The sequence below is a fragment of the Haliotis cracherodii genome, unplaced genomic scaffold (assembly GCF_022045235.1).
Source record: "Haliotis cracherodii isolate W230 unplaced genomic scaffold, xgHalCrac1.p SCAF_6, whole genome shotgun sequence".
Taxonomy (NCBI): Eukaryota; Metazoa; Mollusca; class Gastropoda; order Lepetellida; family Haliotidae; genus Haliotis; species Haliotis cracherodii.
Genome location: NW_027266319.1, coordinates 40,871,727 through 40,895,111, shown reverse-complemented (window position 1 = coordinate 40,895,111; position 23,385 = coordinate 40,871,727). Strand labels below are relative to the sequence as shown.

Below are 23,385 nucleotides of genomic sequence, written 5' to 3'. Positions count from 1 at the left end.
CATTTCACCTCACCTCAGTGTTACTTGGCTTGTGGACGAGCACCAGTAGGGTGTGTATTTTCATGGACGATAGAAACATTGGGTACGCATCTGCTATACCTGCCATAGATATATCAGATAAATATAGATACTTTCAGCAAATTCCGGGGCGGTGGAGGAGTCTCGTGGTTGAAGCGTTCGCTCGTCACGCCGAAGACCCTGGTTCGATTCCCAGGTGTGTACAATGTGTGAAGCCCATTTCTGGTTTCCCCCGTCGTGATATTACTGGAATATTGCTAAATGCGACGCAAAACCCATACTAACTCACTCACTTCAGTTAATTCCGCGTAACGTATCAATATTCATTTACATGGCTGCACATCAGGACTCGGCACTGCCTGTTGTTATCACCCGTATGTAACCTGAAAAGCATGCAGTGCGGGTAAAGCCCGCCCTCTTATGTCATACATGACGAGGTGAGGGGAAATGGGTTTAACGTCGCGTTCAAGATTATGACACTCGTATACCAAAGGGTATGCACTTTAGTGTTTGGCTGCTTGTACTAGTCCGGACTTACGCTTGTTTTATAGTAATAGCTCACTGAGATACCATGCCACAGTTTAACATGGATACCTAACTCAGACACAGCAAACTGACTTCGAGCCGAGCAGTCCTGGTTTTATCGCCTTATGACGAACGCCAGGCAGGGTAACAACAAGTAAGATCTTTTAATTGGTATTTGCCATTCGTTTGACGAGGCCAGGGGAACGAACCACTGACATTCCACTATCCGGGCAGACGCTCTATCCACTACCCCATGGAGAAGGTCTAAGTGACGATGACTGATTCTTGTATCTCCCACCGCTACAGGCATACATATGTCTTTGGTATTTGTGTAAGGTTTTCAAATGGTTGAAATTATTTCAAACAAAATATTGATTTACACGTCAGCTTAGCTTACATTTAAACAGTCATATATATCCACCTTGGAAATTCCAGGCTACTTCGGCAAGGGTGGAAAGTGGACTTTTACAGTCAGTTAACGCCCTTGCCTCGGGAAGATGCTGGAACGCTGTTACTATTATCACGAACATATGTGACACTTATATGGCAATATATGCCAAATACGATGGTAAAAACACAACAGATACCCCATCGATGAACAGTAGAACGTAGATTACTTCGACAACAAAATCGCCATCATAAGAAAGCTAACCATCGAAATTTGGATTTGTGCGTGGGGGACATAACGTTACGGCAGCAGATGGCCATCTTTTCAGGCGGCCATTCGGTCCGAAAATACAAAATAAAGAACAAAATATACGCAAAAATAGCCAAATGTTACGAATATTTAAAAGAACTAATTTTACAAATAAAGGTCATAGGGCTGGGACGGGTAACTCGGGTACCCGGGTCGGGTGGGTACCCACTTGACTACCCGGACCCGTGGTTGGTCATGTGATATATTGTTTAATGACAAAAAATATCTAGAACTCTATGGTTACACTATGAGTCACAAATATGGGCATTTATTTCTGACTATGCACCCATTTCTTCTGACTTTTCACATCTTTGAATTCGAATGAAGCTATAACTTGAGTCAACTTCAGTGTATGCATGACCAGACTGTTTAATACATGTATCTAAATACGTTTTGCCAGTGCTTTGGTAATAAAATGCCCATTTTGTACCTATATATCTCTTGAGACCTATACAGTGGGTACCCGGGTAAGGTCGGGTAATAGAGGGATGGGTACCCGGGTAGTAAATTCGGACTCGTCCCAGCCCTTAAAGGTCAGTATTTAGATAAGAATACTGAACTCGAAATACAAAACGATACCAATGTACACCTCGCAAACAAAAGACGTCAAATATGTAAAGAAAGAACAATATGTACTGAAGAACGTCAGTCCACAAAAGGGACACTAAACTGGTGTTCATGGGACAACGTTGACAATAGAGAGCGACAGATGCCGCTGCAAATTGTAAAACATTCTGAGTTAAATCGGCATGTTCCGCCGTGCGTATGCTAAATGCATTCCGAAGCGATCAATGTACGTATTACTCTATATTATGGTGGAGATTAGTTACAACACATATGAAATAGAAAATAAGTATAACAACAATGATCCACAACAAACGGTCTAACACACACAAACCTGTCTTCCCAAAATGTTTATTTTTCTAAAAACGGTCCCATCTTATTGCAATGGCCTGACGAGGCTCGTCGCAGCTGAAGTCGCTCGTCAGTAAAACGCTCATTACTACAAGGCTTCATGTAATGAATATAATACCATACATCACATCACATCATGTCATCAATGAGGCTCCGTTTCCGTTACTTGCCGTTTTTCTTTTCCTATTTAAAATCAGGTGTTGCGTAAAGTATGTATATGTACGCAAGCAGCAAAAATAACCAGTCTCATTATAATCAGATCTCAGTTAACGTTCTCGCTAAAGTTTCTCATTAAGATCAGATTTGAGTTCTCGCTTATGCTAATCTTTGTTTAGCGGTAACAAGAACTAAGGTCTTAATTTAATGAGATTGCAAAAATAACCTATCAGTTTCATTGTCGAGTAGATCTCACTCGCAAATAATTTTCTTACTCAGGACTATAGGTCCGTTTTATACATGCATGAATTCGTATAGCTGTAGATCTAGATCAACATAAAATATCATTTTTCATAACTCTTATAGTACGTTCTCTTCGGTCTGGTGGGCTACAGCCAACTGGGGGTGGGGGGGGTGGGGGGGGGGGGGGGGGGGGGGGGGGGTATGAAACTTGGGGTTTTTTTTAGCTCTGTACGTGATATTATGTTAGACTATAAAAACATAACACGTGTAATGTGTTTAAAACAGACTTGCCAGGTGCAAATATTTCTGTGAGCCGGGAGGCATGATGGAATATTAATAATAAGAAGTCAAAACGTGAATTTCACCTATAAAGTCTCTTATCGCATGGTTGGTCACTTTCTTTTATCATAAACGATTAGAAGTGCGTCGATGCACTGGCTGTGATAGAGTATCTACTGATCGATAAATGAACATACAATGCATGTGTCAGACAAAATCTGTATGATATGAACTCACTTCGATAGCTGAGAACACAACACACGATGAACCACCAACATGAAACAAACACATTCGGTCACGCTGAAAGCCTGCGATTTTGGTAAATTTCATTGAAATGCAATTCGAAACTAAAGCACTTTCTGGCCTCTGCATACGAAACGCGAACTAGAAGCCAGCTCTGTAACTGACCCTACGCCATATTGGAAGTTCTCTGCCGTTGTTTCGAAGTGTGACCCATACCTCGAACGAATGGCTGGTGGTTTACCTCGGCGTATTTGTAAAGTGAGGATTGACAATAGTTAACTGAGTCATAGTATTACATTTCTGTGAGTTTGGTAGGCCCCCGCACTCTAATAATCTGTTGTTTGGCTAGTAGGAAGTAGCGGTCGCCTGCCTTGGGCGTCCCAATCACCACGCGAATATTATCAAGTAGGCTCTTATATTAAAAGATTTCGCGAGGAAATCATATCGTTTGCATTTTGGAGATATGGTTAAATCACGTGGACTTAAATTATTTTAATATCGATACGATTTATAGTTGGTCTCTTTTTACACGGCGAAACCCTACACTTGTCAAAATTCCGTCGATGACATGACACTTTAGGTCTAGCCCTCAACCGGGAACCATCACGTACACGAACTCGCATAATAACGATCTGTGACTGCGTTTTATTCAAAAGAATTATAACTCTATGCAACCCCGCAGTACTAATGCTTTATGGGCCCTGCTTTATTCCCAGTGGGCCTCTTCAGCTGATTGGACATTGAACATAAGATCTGATAACATTACAGTAATGAAAACTCTGACATCTAGTGCAGGCTTACCCAGCATGTTCTTATCAGGTTGTGATGCGTAGTTACATTAGGTGAAACATACATGACATTTTACAGAGGAATTACATGCAAACCTGAAAAATGTAAAATAAATATTTGACTTATATTTACAATAATTGCGACATGAAATAAACACCAGTCACCCTGTGAGCATGGTGGGGCTTAGGTCAAGGTTTAAAGGGAAACAACACTCAAACTCGGTCGTCTAGCAGGTGCCCTTTTAATTAGCCCGTGTAATCATCTGCATGTGTAAATGTGTATGCTCAATTATATAGTTTAGTATTCAGCAAATACATGTATACATATTATTTTTGCAACAATGATGTTAAGGTCAAGTACTTAAAACAGCAACGACCCTTATTTTTTCAGCAAATTGCCTATAAATAAAAGCGATGAAACCCTTTCCATATTCATAACTTAAGCAATCTCTGCCAAAAACAGAGTCAAATGTACGATGACTTTATCGTAAGCAATGTGTATATGAATCGCTCTCAAATAGTGATGACACCAGGTGTTTGTGAAATACAACAATTACTACTCCCTTCTTGTCATTCATGTTTCATGTTTGAAACTCTACACCTGTGTATTTGTCGTCATTCACTTAATGCTCAGTTGATGACTTTATTTCAGGTAGAATTAGTGGTAGAACTACTCAGATTACCCCACAAAGACTTTGCAAAAAAAACCTCAATAACATTCACCCCTGCCTGTGTCAAGGATATACAGCAATCAGTAGTTTCGCATTTAGCATCTCCCATGTCTGGGGTAAATGTTCAATTTAAGATTGGATTATCAATACAGGTCTGATGTGGTGAACGTTTGACTCCAAATGAGAACGATGAATTGCAAAATAACTCGAAATCCAGAAAATTGTATGAAACATCAATACGGTACTTGACCATGAATACCCTGTACCCAACAAAATCTGAATTTTGTTTATTTTAAGACCCATGACGGATGAAGTTTTTTTAAGAAACTATCATGTAATTTTGTATAGAAATGTGTACATGACACGTAGGGGGGACAAACCGTGGAAGGCACAGCGCAAGCACACATGCACTGCACGTTCTGTGGTGGGGGAAATGACAGAGCGTTAGAGGGGCCGTCTCATGATAATTTCAGTCGCAATCTGACTCGCTCATGCCATAGATCTCGTCGTCGGAACTGCTGGTGCCTGAACCGACTGCCACTATTATAGGTTGGACTGTTGCTGGCCGTAGTCCATCTCGTGACCAATAACGTGGCTCTATCTCGTCAACGACTGTGGCCACACAACGCCTCCATGTTTCTACTGTTACCCGACCAAGGGATTCCTTTATGAGTTGTTCAACGTCTCGGAATTTGAACGTTGTGTTCGATCGTCCAATGTCACCCTTGACGATGCCCCATACCAACTCGATTGGATTCAGGTCGCAGTGATAAGGTGGCAGTTGTAAGACAGTGTGACCCTGACCCTTGATGTAACTGTCAACTTTATACATGGGGTCAGGTTTCATAGTTTTGATGATTTCATAGAGCTGTGGTTTCGTCGCTCGAGAAGGAAAGGTAATGTTCCTCCGTTACAGCCAAGTAACCATATCTCCTTTACGGTTATTAGAGGTTGGAGTCTTGCTTTCTGGATCCTGCACACTATGATACAGTGCATTGTCCATGACAATGAGAGACTTGGTAGGCAAAGCAGGGACTAATTTATCTTTCACCCACTCCAGAAATACATTGCCGTTCATTTCTGTGTGGTAGTCCCTGTTGTCTTTGGCCTTGGCTCTAAAGACGAGGTCACAGTCTTGGAGAAAACCCTGACTAGCAGAACCAGCATGGAGAACTATGAGTCTTTCACCCTTTCCCATTGGTAACTTTCTACCAGACTCCTTACAGTCACCACTGGGTGCCCACTGACTGCTGGCTGTGTGTAACGCATTTACCCATGTCTCATCTAAGAAGACGGGCTCATATCCTTCTTCACGTTTCTGCTTGATGGTACGAAGGTAATGATTTCGGAGACGAACAATGTCAGACAATTCACACAACACAGCCCTATTTTCTCCAGTTATCTTTTTGTATTTGTAACCAAATGTATGCAACAGCTGCCATTGTTTGTACTTTGTAACACGTACATCATGGTCAGTTTCAAGGTGTTTCTTCAAAATTCTTAGGGACAGGTACATATTTTCTGAGTGCAGTTTAACAATTGCCAACTGACTTGATCCCTCTGAAAACTGTCTAATTTATCAACCTTGCGTGGTTTTGACATTTTCCCTACCTCCTTGGCCTGACTATTGTATCTCGTCGACTAACAACATTTTTAAGTTTCTGAGGGGACATACCAAGAGCTTTTGAAGCTCATTTCAAGAATTTATTAATTGCATAAAAAGGCTTTGCTATTTCTGCTTCACTTCCAAAGAAATCATACACATTCAACATCAACTGTTTTAACATCTGCTGAGTAGCGCATCTTGTCATTGAATGAACATGGTCACTGTGTAGCACGTGCAGACTGTGCTTGTGCTGTTCCTTCCAGGGTTTGTCCCCCTACGTGTCATGTACACATTTCTATACAAAATTACATGATAGTTTCTTAAAGAACTTCACCCGTCATGGGTCTTAAAATAAACAAAATTCAGATTTTGTTGGGTAAAGGGTATTCATGGTCAAGTACCGTATTGATGTTTCATACAATTATCTGGATTTCGAGTTATTTTGCAATTCATCGTTCTCATTTGGAGTCAAACCGACTGTATGTAATATGCACATGGCAGCAAGAGAGGAATGGTCAGTTGAGTAGCTAAAAAAGCATCGACCAAAGGATTAACCGATAATACGTTGATTAACACATAGTTGTCACGCGTGCTATTTCTGCTGAACAGTGAGACATATAACACCTATGTGAAACACATGGAACAAAGTTTTTTATGTGATCAGTTGGGAGAAGAAGACAGGTTATAATATCCCAAAACTCTATATATATTTTAAAATATTACATTGTTACAAAGACGCGTGACATCGAACAAGTTTCTTTGTACAGCATCAGCTGAATTGGATATTGTCCTTTATGTGGATATTCACAGATATATTCCTCGAACAAGGTAACTGCCTAATATTATACATATAACCTTTGTCGATGTTTGCAGTTTGTTTTCATGCATATGCTGTAGCAAGAATGCGAGAGGCCTCAACGATGACTGATCAGATTGGTCCATACGTAAATCATATCCGTATGTAAAATGTACACTTATGGTTATTATTATTGTAAATATATACAGTAAACATTGCAACTAAAACAACTCAGTATTGGAATATTTTATATCTGATAAAATAATAGTTTGCATCAAAAGTCTGTGAAGTTGTATTTATTGGGTATTTCTTTACCGAGTCACCAGTAGATTGGTAGGAAATGTGCATAGATTTGATTGCTATTTCCGGCTTAGTTTGAGAAAATACACATGGTAATCAAAATAAAAACACATGTCAGTTTTGGCTGTAGCTCTTTATTGTATTCCTTTTTTATGATATACAGCTTCTCATTCTCTGATCCTCCAATAGGTGTCGATTTGCGCCGAACACATGTCAAACCGGTCCAAATTATAGTCCATAATAAGCAAATTTTGAATCCACAAAGTAAAAGCTGATCCATATTTAGATATGTACTTTCAAAGTTGAATTGTTGTTTCCCTTTAAATTTAATTCACATGCAGATCTAGATTACAGACAATGAATATATCATGATGGCAAAGAAATCTGTGGCTGCGGACTGCTCTAGCTTTACAGATCTTGCGTGCCTCTTTGATCCTTAGGGTTGGTTGTGTTGGGGTTAGGGTAAGTTACCCCCAACTATATCCTTAACCCTTGGATCCCCTTTATGATCATTAGAGTTAGGTACCCCTTTCCGATCATACACCCCTTAACGATCCTTAGGGTTGGGCACTACTTGCCCATCAAACACCCCTTTAAGATCCTTCGTGTTACTTGTAAGGTACAGTATGGATAAGCTATCTCTTTTAACAAATTAATCTAATGTAATTTGAAGAAAATTGCTACAGTTTTCAGCATGTTTTGAGTGTAGGGGGGGGGGGGGGGGGAAATGGTTACTGTTCATGCACATAAAAGTGAACAATTGGTTGCTGATGACTTTGTAAATGAGCACTATTTATTTGTGATATTGGCCGTGGTCCTGTGGTAGGGTATTGGCTAATTATTACATTAACTCATAAGCCTAACTTAGTTTCATGCTGGCAACGTGAGTTCAATCCCCCACGTGGCACTCACTGAAATGGAAAAATTGTGTCCGGTAAAGTGCATTACTTCCATAATTTGTTATTAAAACACTAATTGGACAATGTTAACCAAAATGTGATTTTACTCAGCCTGTGTACATATGTATGTGATAAAGATATAGCTTGTACCCCTTGTCAGGAGGTGCTGTTCATAGCAAGTTAATGTGTGAAGCCCATTTCTGGTGTCCCGCGCCATGATATTGCTGGAATATTGCTAAAAGCGGCGTAAAACCATACTCACTCACTCACTCATAGCTAGTTTAATTTGGGTTAAAAAAAATTGAGCTTTTTTTCATACATACATACATACATACATACATACATACATACATACATACATACATACATACATACATACATACAGAAATGGTTTATTGAATGTATGCTCCAGTGAACTTGTTACATACCGAGAACAAGATGTATGAATGGCATGTTGTCAAGATAGTAAATATGTGGACAGGGTCACCCATAAATCGATAGATCTTCTATTTCTGAACTAATAATTACAAGTCAAGTAAGAGGATTTTGACAACATAAAAACATTTGTTTTTTTATTCACATGAAAGGTTTGATTTAGCATATTAAAGTAATTCATCTTGAACATGATAAAATGGAAATGCATACATAAAATATGTCCAGATCTTTGTTTAGCGGTAGTGAGAACTAAAAGGTCTGATTCTTAATGAGATTGTGTACTGTTTGATGACATTTAATATGTATCCAATTTGTTTGCCAGGAAACTCAACGTTTGCAACTGGAGCCAGTGCCGGGCATTCATGCCTGTCCTGATGATAGAAATGCCCGATATTTCCACATAGAAATAGCTGGGCCATCAGAGGTAGGTACAACAGTGTTTGACACTGACCACTAAATGTCAGTGGTCCAAAGGACCTGCACACAGAAAAATCTACTGGTGCTGCTGGATCTCTAGTTGGCACAATGGCCCTGTGCTTTTAAAAAGGGTTTAAAAGGTAGTAATGAGAAACCCTCCTATGAGGTATCGCTGTTTTAAAAAATCATCCAAACTTTATTACTTTGTTTTTCCCCAAAATAACACTAGACCACTGGACCAGCATCTATCTAAATTTACTGGTCCTTAAGAAATATGCTAGACGCGGACCAGTGTACAATGGGCATGATGGGTGATGATTATAGTGATCATGGTGATTATACTGATAGGATTATCAGTGTTTGCAGTCAGAAATGACCTGGAGTTCAGACTCAGGACAAATAATTAGAGAACTGTGTAAACTTGTATCTTCCTGACTATGAACAATAAAAGTCCAGTTTCCACCCTTGCCGAACTAGGCTGGAATTATGGAGGTATATTTTAGCTGGACTAACGAGTCTATGCATATGACAGCCAGTATTTATTTGTATCTAAACAGTTTTTGCCAGTGCTGCAGTAAACAATTCCCATTTGGACATTTTGTACCCAGCTCATGAGACCCACAGCGGGTACCTGGGTAATGAATATTCTGAGGTTACGGTGACCTGTCAATTATGTTTACGCTTGGCATAGTGACTGTTTATAACTTGGATGTCCGTTTTCACATCAAAGTCATAGATTCATGATAAAGTATTTTTCTGCAGTCTAATCTAGATTTGCAATATTCAGACACATAGAGGACAACATATACGTTCCCAGATTTCTTGCATTTGTACCTGCAATATGACAGTCGTTCTGTGTTATGACATTTCATTGCCATATAGGACATATAGCACAACATCAATACTTGGAATGAGGGCATATTTTCTCCTATAGGCCAATATTTGTCAATGGTCTTAGCGTACGTTTGACGTCTGTCAAACTGTCCTCCCAGTCGTTTGGTCTGATTCTATCCTTGTCCTTAGTATCATTGTATCAGATATAAGCAGAAATTCTGTTTGTTCAACATGTTCGATCTATTCGGACACTTTGTACAGTATAAGGACAATACCAATCAGTAAGAGAAATGGATTGTTTTGTAAATTTCACTTGTAACGGAGATGACCACCAACCAAGATGGCGGCCACTGACGCTACGTTGGTGTAAAGATATTGTCCATTTGATAATATGTCCTGGTTATTTCTACTGTGTCCTTATTGTATTTGGACAAATAGGACAAAACAAGGACATTTTGTAATCACTTGTGTTGGAAATGACATTACCTATGCCATGCTTGTGATATGAAAGCCATCGAACTTGTGGTCTGATTGGCTAAGAGACATCACATGACCTGTTAGTGATGCCTATAAATACGATCACGGGTCAAGGTCTAGGACACTTATACTAATCATTCACTACCACTAGGTACATATTTTGATACATTTTTAGGCCAAATTTAGAAGAAATCTCTTGACATTTTATTACTTAAAATAACATTTTCTCAAAACAATAAAGCTAATATAACTTAATAATATTACGTCTTTGGAGACTGAGCCCTGTTCATAAAATCTAATAGACTTAATAGTAGTTGATCAAAACTGGGGGTATTTATTGGCATCATTTTTCATCTCAATGTTAATAATTTGTGTCCACATTGTTGACATTTTAAAACCAAAATTAAACATAAAGTTTGTAAACGCCATTACAAACTTGGACTGCCAAACTTCATCTATGCTTGTGTTATTTCTGCTTTCACTAGCATCCTAAGGGTGTTAGAATATGTACCCATCCCAGCCCTTACCTATCACACTTTTAAACTTGCACATGACTTTAAAAGTTCAGTTTCCACTCTAGCCGTTCTAGGCTGGAATTATGGAGTTTTATACTTACAGGTCGATGCATATGAGATCCAGTTCGTAAACTGTAGCGCAGGTTTCGGTCGATTGCAGGATTTGCAAAGCATGTATACTGCCAACTCAGTGTAAACAAATATTTTCCAATTCGGACTACGGTACTTTGTGTTTTCTACAATGCTTCAAAATTACCTTCTCACAAATATGGCCAGTGGGGTAGACTGCTGGGTAAAGCCTTCATCACAGAAAGGCCCATGTTATACTCACTCACTCTTGCTGCCTCCATTGTCAAGTACACGGTGTCTGCCCGGAGAGGGGAAGGCTGGTGGTACGAGCCCCCGCTGCATCATACTGAAAGATGTTAAAAGATGGAACTTGTTGTTTCCCTGTCTGGCGTTTGGTATTAATGGGATTAAACAAAAACTCCTCAGCTCGTAGTCAGTAGTCATGTCAAATACAAATTGATAGATCTTACTTGTTACCCTGCCTGTATCGTTATAAGGAGATAACACAAGGACTGCTCCGCTCGGGGTCAGTTTGCTGTGTCTGAGTGGGGTATTCATGTTAAACTGTGGCATGGTATCTCAGTAGAATAACACTATAAAATCATCATTAGTCCGGACTATTACAAGTAGACACTACCGCTTCCATGGTAGAGCGTCTGTCCGGGGATCCAGCGTCATACCAAAAGACGTCAAACTTGACAGTAGAAGCTTATTTTACTTGACAAGCAGAAACTTTACTGGACTGTTTTCGGACTGGTGGCTTTATAGTTGCTGAGTTATTGTGCATGTTGAGTTTGATACATCGTATACAACAGATGCTAAGCAATGGTAAGTGCAGATGGTAAGCAATGGTAAGTGCAGATGTGCAGAACTCCTGTGTCAGTATTGACCTTGACTGACGATGATATTTTGTTTCAGTCCCCATATGAAGGTGGTATTTTCAACATGGAACTTTTCCTACCTGAAGAGTATCCAATGGCAGCGCCTAAAGTACGCTTTCTCACAAAGATATATCACCCTAATATCGACAAACTAGGAAGAATTTGTTTAGATATTCTTAAAGGTGAGTTGTCAATATTTTGTTGAATGTGTAGTGAACAATCTATCAATAAGATTTCGCTCATGATCATATTGGGGGCGGTCGGGTAGCCTAGTAGTTAAAATGTTCGCTATTCACGCCTGAGACCCTGGTTCGATTCCCGACATGGATACAATGTGTAATGCCCATTTCTGGTGTCCCCCGCCCTGATATTGCTGGAATATTGTTAAAAGCACTCACAATGATCCTATTGGACAAGTCTTATTTATTTTCTCAGACCTGTGTTGATTTGGGTATTACTGTTCATTCTCAGCAACCTGTGCTTGTCATAAGGAGCAACTAAATGGATCGGGTCATCTGGCTTGGTGACTTGGGGACTTGGTTGATTGCTTTTGTTTGTGTGTTGTTCATTGTATCCCAACTGAGTGGATCGATGCTCATGATGTCAATCACTAGATTGTCTAGTTCATACTTAATTACATACAGAACAGTGTCATATGACTGTAATATTACTGAGGGCAGCGTTAGATAATGAATACATCCTGGCCCTTCCAGCTAACTTCCTCTACGAAAGAAGGAAAGTTCAAGGTCATGTCATACTGGAAGGATCCTGTTGCACAGTGTCATAATGGTGGTCATCATCTGTAGATTACCATATTTTCTCGATTACTCAAGTACTGCTATCTGAAAACAATGAACACAAAGACTGCCTCCATGGTCTAGTGGACAGCATCTGCCTGGGGAGAGGAAGTTCGGTGGTTCGACCCCCAGCCGTGTCATACTGAAAAACGTTAAAAGATGATACTTATCATTTCCCTGTCTTGCGCCCAACATTAATGGGATAAAACAAGGACTGGTCAGCTCGGAGTCAGTATACTGTGTATGAGTGGGGTATTCATGTTGAACTGCACCATGGTATCTCAGTTGGCAAGCACTATAACATCAGCATTAGTCCAAAGGCACAAATTGGCCTTCCATATTGACTGCCATCTTTCCGAGGAAAGGGCATTAACCGACTATAAAAGTCCAGTTTCTACCCTTGCCAAACTAGACTGAGATTCTGGAGTTACCTTTTGGCTGGACTGTCGAGTCTATGCATCGTCCAATCAAAATCGGTTAACAACAACATGGATTTCAACGTGCAGATTTTGGTCGACTGTAGGATTTGCAAAACGTGTACCACCAACTGGGAGTCAACAGAAATTTTGCAATTTTTTTCATGTTTTTGATCAAGGTGCTCAAGTGATTTGATTCATTTCGAAGGGTAAGACCCGTTTTAAAACAATATTGATCTTGATTATCGATCAGATCAACTTGACTGGGCACCGCCATTTTGTTTGAAGCAAATTTAAGTGATGTGAGAGATGGAATGTGATTGGTCAATAGGAGGGACATAGAAGGGACATATCTTGTAATAGCCACTGGTGGCGCTACGATTGAGCCTGCAAATTCCAGCCTAGTTCGGCAAGGGTGGAAACTGAACTTTTATAGTCAGTTAACACCCTTGCCTCTGGAAGATGATTGACTGCTTGTGTATGTCATGAATGAAGCACCTTGTGTCAGTGCTACCTAGACTGGCTATGTTCTCAACTGTACAAAACTAGCTTTGTCTTGCTTTCATCCCAGTCAGATTGGTTCTGTTAAGTAAACTTGTGAAGCGAGACAATCATGATTGGGCTCGGTCCTGTTGTTAGAAGGTGTTTCATTAATGGACAATCAAAGTCTGCACAAGTCGACAAATCTATAAGGAACATGGAGGGCAACTGTCCTGACTCTACGGTTCTCAGCTTTTTCTAAAGTATGGACAATTCAGCATACTGAAATATTGTGACAAGTAATGTTATAATACAAACAAGATATGCTTGTCCACTTTTGATAAAGATATTTTATTGCCTTTCCATGATACACACAACTGATTCTCATCATATGGTATGTTAAGTGTATACTGGAAATCTGGAAGGTTTGTGAGCAGGAAAGTACTGCGAAAACTGCGAGTGACACATAACAATAGTTTCATGAAACAAAACAAAAAGGGAAGGGACGTGTTATTCACTTCCACACATTTTCAAACCAGCAAGTACATGATTAAATGATCCCTCACATCTTGTTTCCTCAATTTCACATTGTCACTAGATGTCAGTAGTCTAAACTTGAAAGTTCAATAACTTGCCTTATCTCATCAATCTGCTTACATAACACTGAGCAGTTCAGACATACCGCCAGCTTATCTATACTGTTGGATATACATGCTAAACATCTAAAACTTCTTTAGACCGCCTCCATGGTCTAGTGGTCCATGATTGAGGTTCGATCACTGGACACGTCATATCGAAAGACGTTAAGAGATAATACTTGTTGTAATTCAGTTTGGCGATCATCATTTAGGGGTTAAAACAAGGAAGGACTGGTCGACTCAGACAGTATACATAAACATAAGGTTAACAATATCTGGAAAGTTCTGTGCCACCCTGCTGATGAAATTACTAATCAATCAAAGTTTTTGTTTTTTTGATAAACTTTGATTTATTATGTCTTTGAATGGCATTTAGTGATACACGTAAGGAAGAGAATTAATGGATGTCAACTTCTTTAAAAGGAACACAACGTTGAGTATATACTTATTGGAAACAAGGGAAGCCAACAGTTAATTGTCACTGATAGGTGATTAGCACTGGACAAATGGAGGCCAACATTTAACAGTTAGTTAGTGCTGATAGGTGATAGCGATGGGCAACTGGAGGCCAACATTTAACAGTTAGTTAGTGCTGATAGGTGATTAGCACTGGACAAATGGAGGCCAACATTTAACAGTTAGTTAGTGCTGATAGGTGATAGCGATGGGCAACTGGAGGCCAACATTTAACAGTTAGTGCTGATAGGTGATTAGCACTGGACAAATGGAGGCCAACATTTAACAGTTAGTTAGTGCTGATAGGTGATAGCAGGGGTCCGGAAACCGTCATATGCGCCGGACATGTCCGATTGGGAATCTCAAATGTCCGGTCTAAAATATTGCTTACCGGACATTTAAATTTTTCTGTCCGGACATTTTAAAAAGTATTGTCCGGACATTCTTAAATTTTGACCGGACATGATCAACAGTTAGGACTGAGCAATTTCTGTCTGCAGTTGTAACACAATGAAGATTATCTACACTGACAAGCTTTGTTTGTTTTGATTGCTGTAAATACATCGTACCTAGAATGATAGTCCAATCGGTCAATCACTGTAATAGGCAATAAACTGAGTTGACACTGATTAATCAAGGATTTATTACTGAGAACATCTTGTTAATTTGAGTAAAATGTATTTACAACTGTACATAAATACCTTGCATCATCGATGTACCTCATTATCCTCACAATGCTACGATACGTAACCTCAGTCAAGAAGCGAAAGCGTGACGACAGCCAGTCGACCGATGCAGATCAGTCGAGCGGATCTGCCAAACCCTCAAAGTCTGAATGATCATTTTGTAAGTCGTGGCTAACGACTTTCACTTGGTTGACATACAACGAGGATTTGCAGATTTTATTGTTTTCAGTAGCTAGTCGTATATTGAATCTTGATTGACCGCCATTTTGCTTTCTGTGACGATCGATAACAAACAAATTTATGGTCAATAATTAAGTACAGATGAAAAAGTATTCAAATAACTACTGCTATCAACGGTAGTTTAGGATTTATGATTATATTATCTGTCTTGTTTTAAATAATCTTTAGTTTAAAAAAAAAACTTTTCCCGTGAGGTCACGTGATAACCAAATATGGGATAATAGTCTCGATCCAAATGTTACAACGCGTACACTCTAGCAGACTCATGAATATTAATTAGACCGTTCACAACGTTGACAGATCGTTACTATAACAGAAACAAACGAATGTTTTCCATATATATCTAAAATGATATTATTTGTTATTAATTGTCCGGTGAATTAAACAATTTAAATTGAAACAATTCATAATTCATCATATTATGAATACGTAACAACTTGTAATTTGTGTGTAAAAAGTCGTACTAAAACACGCTGTTTGAAGGGGGCGTGGCATAAATGTAAATGTCCGATTAGGATTTTAAATTTTCCGGACCCCTGGGTAATAGCGATGGGCATCTGGAGGCCAACATTTAACAGTTAGTTAGTGCTGATAAGTGATTAGCACTGGACAAATGGAGGCCAACATTTAACAGTTAGTTAGTGCTGATAGGTGATAGCGATGGGCAACTGGAAGCCAGGACTTCAATTTTCACTGGCTGGGGGTAATTAGCACTGGAAGGTAACAGAATGGAAATTGCAATTGACAAATGGAAGACATGTGGATAATTAGCACAGACAGTAATCAAAGCAATAAGTCCCAAGTTCATGGCTGGCTAGTGTCTTCTGATTTCAATGGTTTCTTGTAGTTTTCTTTGTCACCAGCTGTTGTTGGGAGACAGGTCTTTGGTGGCTTCCCACAGGATGTTATGGTCTTGGTTCTGGAGGATGTGTTTGGAAATAGTGGATTACATGTCTAGTTTGTTGACAGAGGTCTGTGAATCTGGTGTTGACGGGTCTGAGGGTTTCTCCAATGTAGTGGTGGCCACAGTTGCAGGGGATTTGGTATATACATCCTCTTGGCTTAGGACTTGCGCTGCTGCCTGTGTCATTAGCTCGTAAATGGGTCTTGATGGTCATACCACTAGGAAAGATGACATCTATGCTCACTTTGTTCTGGATGAGGCAGCAAATATGATGAGTGACCGGACCTTGGTAGGGTTTGGTGATGGGAGATGGAGCAGATTTGGTTCTGGGATGGGAGTTCCATGTCCATTTCCATGCTGTTACCTATCAGTGCTAATTACCCCTGGCCTCCCGTTGGTCCATTGTCCATTACCTATTACCAATCAGTGATATTTTAAGTCCTGGCTTCCAGTTGTCCATTTTCCATCACCTATCAGCAGCAATTAACTGTTTGCTTCCCTTCTTAAGCTTCCACCTTTGCTGTGTTATTACGTTTGTTGTTCCTACAGGTGTATATGTTCTCTCCTTCCTAACATTTATTCACCTGATGAAGGAGTAAGTATATATAAGGAAGAGAATATATGGATGTCAACTTCTTTATTATGAGGAACACAACGTTTGGAGTATATGCTTACTCCTTCATAAGGTGAATGAATGCCATGAGTTCTTACTTACTTACTTACTTATATTGGAGATTTAACGTGCGCTTTCCGACTGCAAGCGTATGTCACACACAGGCCCGGCCAGGCCTTTTAATGTGTTTCCAAAAAGGGGAAAAGTGAGTTTGTGCAATCCGGGAGGGGGGCTTTAGGGGTTGCTTATATAGTAATTTTGAGATTTGGAAAGAATGCCAAGAGTGGGTTGGGGACGAAGTAAGGGAGCTGTGTGTGTTGGGTGGTTATCAAATAAGGTAGTTTTGGTTTTAATATTTTATTTGGGGTTTAAATGCGGCTAATTAGTCCTGTTTTTATTAGGTATATGCCTATGGCTTTGAATTTTTCTAATTTATTTTGTGGATTTAGGATTGATTCTAGTGTAAGTCCGGTTTTAAGATTTAGGGTAGTCTGTAGTGTTGTTCGGTGTGTTTGGTAGTGTGTGCAGTGAATGAGTACGTGTTCTGGTGTTTCTTGTTGTTTGCAATGTGGGCAGTTTCCTGTTGTATGTAGTTTAGCTATTTTACGGTGATTTTTTAGTTTGGTATGGCCTGTTTGTAGTTTGGTAATTATTCTGTCGATTTTTTTGGATGGGTGTAGTCTTTTGGGTTTATTTAGGTTTTTTTTGAGTACTTTCCTTATTTGGCTATTTGAGTTTTGGTATAAATTTTGCCATTTTTTGTTGATTTTTTGTTTAGTGACACTTTTGATTTCTGATTTTGAGCTGGGTAAGTTTAAGCTTATTTCTGGGAGTTTAAGGGATAATTTTGCTGCTTTATCTGCCTTTTCATTTCCAAAGATTCCTACGTGGGCGGGGATCCAAATGAACTCTATTTGTTTACCTACCTTAGTTAAGTTGTTTGAGCTATTGAGTATTTGATTTATTAGTTTGGGGCGGTTTTTAGTGTTTTTATTTTTGATGGCTTGTAGTCCACTGAGGGAGTCGGTTAGGATGAGGATTTTTTGGTGTTTTTTAGATTGCTGATTGTGTAGTGCTGAGGCCATGACCATTAGTTCGGCCGTGAATACGGATTGGTTGTTTGGGAGTCGGTAAGATTGTGTGTCTTTGGTTGGTTGTGCGATGTGGACTCCGAAACCTGTGTGTTTTGAGATCGGATCTGAGGATCCGTCTGTGTATATGTGACACCAATTTGGCCAATTTTCATGTATGTATGCTAGTGTGGTGGTTTTAGCGATGTTAGGATCGGTCTGTTTATTTAGTGTATCGGCTAGTGTTGTGTCTATTTTTGGTATTTTAAGTTTTGGAGTGAAGATATTGGATGATTTATTGTTTTGTTTAAGATTATTTATTTTGTGTTCGTTTAGGTAATTGGTTATTCTTTGGGAAATTGGAGTAAGTAGTGGATGTTTCCGGGCTAGGGCTTGGTTTCTAGGGCTAGTATTTTGGGAAATTGGAGTAAGTAGTGGATGTTTCCGGGCTAGGGCTTGGTTTCTAGGGCTAATATTTTGTTTTGTTAAGTTTTCGATTAGTGGGTTTGATTGGGACGCGGCCCAGAAGTTTAGGGTAAGTTGTTCCCTACGTAGTTTAAGTGGCATTTCTCCTGTTAAGGCCTGGAGTGAGGTGGAAGAGGTGCCATGTTGAGTTCGTGTGATTAGTTTTAGGGCCTGATACTGGATTGAGTCTAGTTTTTTAATGAGAGAGTTGTTTAAGGTGTCGTAAATGGCACTGCCATAGTCTAGTTTGGATCTAATTAGTGATATATAGAGTGAGAGGAGGGTGTTTTTAGAGGCCCCCCAGTTGGAGCCGGTTAGGCATCTTAACGTGTTTAGGTCTTTGCTGCATCTGGTTACAAGGTTTTTAATGTGAGCATCCCAGGTGAGATGTTCATCGAAGATTAATCCTAAGAATTTGGTTTGTTTTTGGAATTTGATTGGTTTGTTGTTTAGTTGGAGGTTTAGGGTGGCGGGTTGCATATTTTTGTGTTTAAATACTATTCCTGTGGTTTTTTCTGAGTTTAGGGAGAAGCCCCATTTGTCAGCCCATTTTTGTATTTTATTTAGAGATTTTTGTAGTAAGTTTTGGGCCATTTTAATGCTTTTAGTGCGGATCCAGAGGGCTCCATCATCCGCGAATTTTGATGTGTTTACTTTGGGGGATAGTCCCTCGAATAGATCGTTAATCATAATATTGAAGAGTGTTGGGCTTAGGATGCTGCCCTGGGGAGTGCCATTTTCTAGGGGACATTGGTCCGATAGCGTTTGGTCTATGCCCACGGTGATTTTGCGGTTTGTTAGGAAACTTTGGATGTAGTTAATTATTTGACCTTTAAGTCCTATTTTTTGTAGTTTTTGTATTAGCCTGTTATGCCAAACCATGTCGAATGCTTTGGAGAAGTCTAGAAAGATGCCTGTAGTATATTGTTTGTTAAGTTGGCCTGTTTTAATGTCCTGCTCTAGCCGGGCGAGGTTATCTAAGGTTGAGCGTCCAGGAGTGAAACCGCTTTGGTCTGGATTTATTATGTTGTTTTGTTCTAAGTAGTGTTGTAACCTGTTTTTGGCCATTGATTCCATTACTTTGCATAAGTTAGAAGTTAGGGAGATTGGTCTGTATGAATTAGCCTGGTCAGCTGGTTTATTGGGTATCGGGATTGGTATGACCAGGGCTTGTTTCCAAGGTGATGGGACCTGTCCGTTTAGATATATGAGGTTATAGAGTTTCAGAAGAGTTTTGAGTAGTTTGGGTGGTAGTTGTTTAATTATCTGGTATGAAGTAAGGTCTAAGCCTGGGGCTGTGCCCTTTTTCCTATTTTGTAGGACGTGGAGTAGTTCTTCCATTGTGAAATGGAGATTAATTTCTAGGTTATTATCTTTTGGCTCTTTGGTAAATTTGGTTTCTGATTTTAGTTGTTCCTGGAATTTTTGGTTGAAGTTGCTATTGCTACTGACGGCCGAGAAGTGATTTGCTAGGTTATTAGCTTTTTCAGTGGGGTTTGTTGAATTGTTTACGTTGGGAGTTTTTTTATGACGTTTAATGCCCCTAATGGCGTGGATTTTGCGCCAAACTGTTTTGGCGTCTGTATGATGGTTAATTTCTTCGCAAAAAATTTTCCAGTCTCTTGTTTTAGCTGTTTTAACTAAGCTTTGTACTTTGTGATTTAGTTCATGTGCTATCTTTAGGTGTTTGAAGTCACGTTTGGCTTTATTGAATGCGGATTTGCGTTTACGCCTAGTTTGTTCTATCTCCTCGTTCCACCAAGGAACCGAGGGTTTGCCTATGCTGGTTGTTTTGAAAGGAATGGAGTATTTTGCTGCGTTTATTATATAGTCAGTGAGGTTTTTACAGTAGATTTCGGGGTCGTTACTTTCTAGGTCAGCTAGGTTAGCCTGGTTGCAAATGTCCTGAAATTTGTCCCAGTCGGCTTTGTTGTAGTGGAATTTAGGTTCCTGGTTTGGGGCTGGTGTTGGGATGTTTACGTCTCCTGTAGTTATATTTATGGGGAAGTGGTCACTACCTAGTGGTACCCCGTGTACTTCCCATTGAATACTTTGGGCTAAATCTGGGGTGCATATGGTTAAGTCGATAGCCGACATTTTGTGGTGTATTTTGTCGTATCTAGTAGGTTGGTTGTTATTTAGTAGTATTAGGTCATTTTGTTCTATCCATTCTGAGATGAGTTTTCCGTGTTTATCTATTTTATCTTCTATACCCTAGGTAGGGTGGTGGGCATTAAAGTCTCCTAGGAAGATTGTAGATTTATTGCCTATTTGGAGGAGGGTGTTTAAATCCTCAGGTTTGACCTGTTTTTCTACCCAGTGGTATATATTTATGATATTAATTTTTGGGTTGTTATTTGTTATTTGGATACCGTTTGCTTCTAGGTTTGGTGTGTTTATTTTTAGTTCTTTGTAGCATAAATCTTCCCTGACGTATATGATTAGGATGCCATGAGGCAGAGAGCATATATATGTACATGTAAGGACAACAACATTAATAAGTTAACAAAAGGTGAAAAATAACAAAAGGTGAAAAATAACAAAGGGTAAAAACTAACAAAGGAAGCCAACAGATGATTGGCGCCAATAGGTGATTAGCAGTAGACAGTGGAAGCCAACACTTAAGTTATCATAGCTAAGTAATTGGTAATGGATACTGGGCTTTAATTAGGACTGATAGTGAAAGAATGGACATATCAAGGGGCAAATTGAAGCCAGCTAGGCAATTAGCTCCAACAAAGATCAAAGCAATAAGTCCCAAGTACAAGGCAGATAGGTTCCCTGGTCATGGTTCATGGCTGGCTGGTCTCATGATGTGTTCCTCATAATAAAGAACTTGACATCCATAAATTCTCTTCCTTTTAATGGATAAGTAATCCAGCCGCTGACAATGATTTCATGGCACAATACCTTTCCAGATTAACAGTGTTTAAGTATATCTGACAAATCTGATAATCATTATCTACAGTTGAACAGTATAGTAGACCAATACAATTATTCCAGATTATGGCATTCTTAGGTATGTGTGCTGTGAACATGGTAAAGGGGGAACCCCATGTCGGTTGCTTCATCTTGAAGTTCATGTTGTGTCCTGTTTGTCTTGCAGATAAATGGAGTCCAGCTCTTCAGATCCGAACTGTCCTTTTATCCATCCAAGCTCTTCTTAGTGCGCCAAATCCTGATGATCCCTTGGATACAAATGTAGCAGACAAGTGGAAACAGAATGAGAAGGAAGCAGTTGAAACAGGTTAGCTATGGATGCTGTATTCCACTGGCACTCCGCTACATGTTCATATGGATATATAAGTATAATATGCAAATAATTTCAATATGCGAAAACGACCCGGGGACCTGACCCCTGAGGTGACACCAAAAGGGTCATGTCCGAGGGTCCATGTTTTCGCATATTTACCTCGTCAAGAGCAATCATTTGTTTTGTTATACCAAAATTCAATTTAAAAGTTTATGAAGTTTGAACCACCCTCTGTTTCGTTAACTTAGCTGCGAACCATAAACTTTTTAGACCAGACGCTATTTTGTTTGCTAGCAGATGGTAAGCCTCAGAGTTTTTCCACGTTTATCAACTCGTATTGATATATTTCATATCAAAAGACACTCGGGTGAGATTCTCTTTGTTTTATCACATACGGATTAACAAATGGAAATGCAAGTTTCTTAAAAGAAGTATAACAACACATAGTGAATAATTCCTATGCCAGAATATTTAACCGAAGTGTTATGCTTCCTCAGTTTTTGTACGAGTTGACTCAATGAGGCTGTCCACTGAGGATGGCTGATAATGTGATCTGCTTCCTGATGGTGAAATGTATTTCTCATATTGTCAACCCCTGGTTTGCCTTGCCAAAACAAGGTTATTGACTGGCAGAAAGGATACAGCTTGTATATTAGTGTAGACATTTGTAAAGTTCTGTTTCATGGGTACTTTTACTTGATTAAGTTGATTACCTGTAAAACCTGAAAATTACATCTCATGTTTTTTAAACAGAAATGCTATTTAGAATTATTGTTATTATCTATAATTATTCTTTCATTGCTTTCATCTTTTTTCTGTCAATAGCAAGAGAATGGACCAGGCTCTTTGCTATTAAAGAGTCAAAGCCCAACTGTAACCAAAAGTGATGGAAGTGGGGAGGTTGAGACAGCCATCACCATGCGTAACACTCAGCACATGGGACTAATGAATTCCTGTACAGATGCGCCATCAGATAATGAGTACGAATTTATGACAGCCCATCATGTATTCATAAAGGAGCATGTTTCGTATTTCAAAGGTGAATTGTGAGGATTTTTCCATTGACATCGACCTGTTGCTATGAGTATTTCTCTAGGTTATTTACGCACTGAGTCACAAATTAAAGCTGACCATCCTATGTCTTTCTGTCGAACAAGTAGGGATTAATTCATCAGGAGAGCATCACTGTCATATATTGCAGCTCACATATATCAAGGAAATAATTGAAGCCAGATTTTATTGTCGTGTCGGAAACTGCTAGCCTTTCTCAAAATGTTTTCTTTCTTCTTTCTTTTATCCTTGCAAGATGCACGGCAAATAACCTTAGCTTTTGCCGAAGCTATTTATTTTGGTTTGTGTATATGTCTCTCAATGTTGTTTACAAATCTATGACATCAAAATAAATATCATTTCACAGAATCATGTTGTTTTCTTATTTGGATTCCACTATTATACAGTCAGGTATTGGTACTGTGACAGCTACCATGTACATCTTTGTCCACCAGCCACCAGGGGTATAGAGTGATAAGATTGTCCGTCATACCATTTGTTATATACCTGCCCAGAGCATGCATCAAAATCTGTTCTATAGATATTTCTTCAC

General features: G+C 39.4%; 1 protein-coding gene across 1 annotated transcript; it reads left to right on the top strand.

Annotated features, from left to right (window-relative positions):
- Positions 1-3,240: 3,240 nt before the first annotated feature.
- LOC139445048 (ubiquitin-conjugating enzyme E2 N-like) lies at positions 3,241-23,201 on the top strand. Its single transcript, XM_071226114.1, has 5 exons — positions 3,241-3,334; positions 8,894-8,995; positions 11,802-11,946; positions 21,636-21,776; positions 22,608-23,201. Exons 1-5 carry the CDS (start codon positions 3,302-3,304, stop codon positions 22,667-22,669), a joined length of 483 nt encoding a protein of 160 aa, XP_071082215.1. The 5' UTR covers positions 3,241-3,301; the 3' UTR covers positions 22,670-23,201.
- Positions 23,202-23,385: the final 184 nt, after the last annotated feature.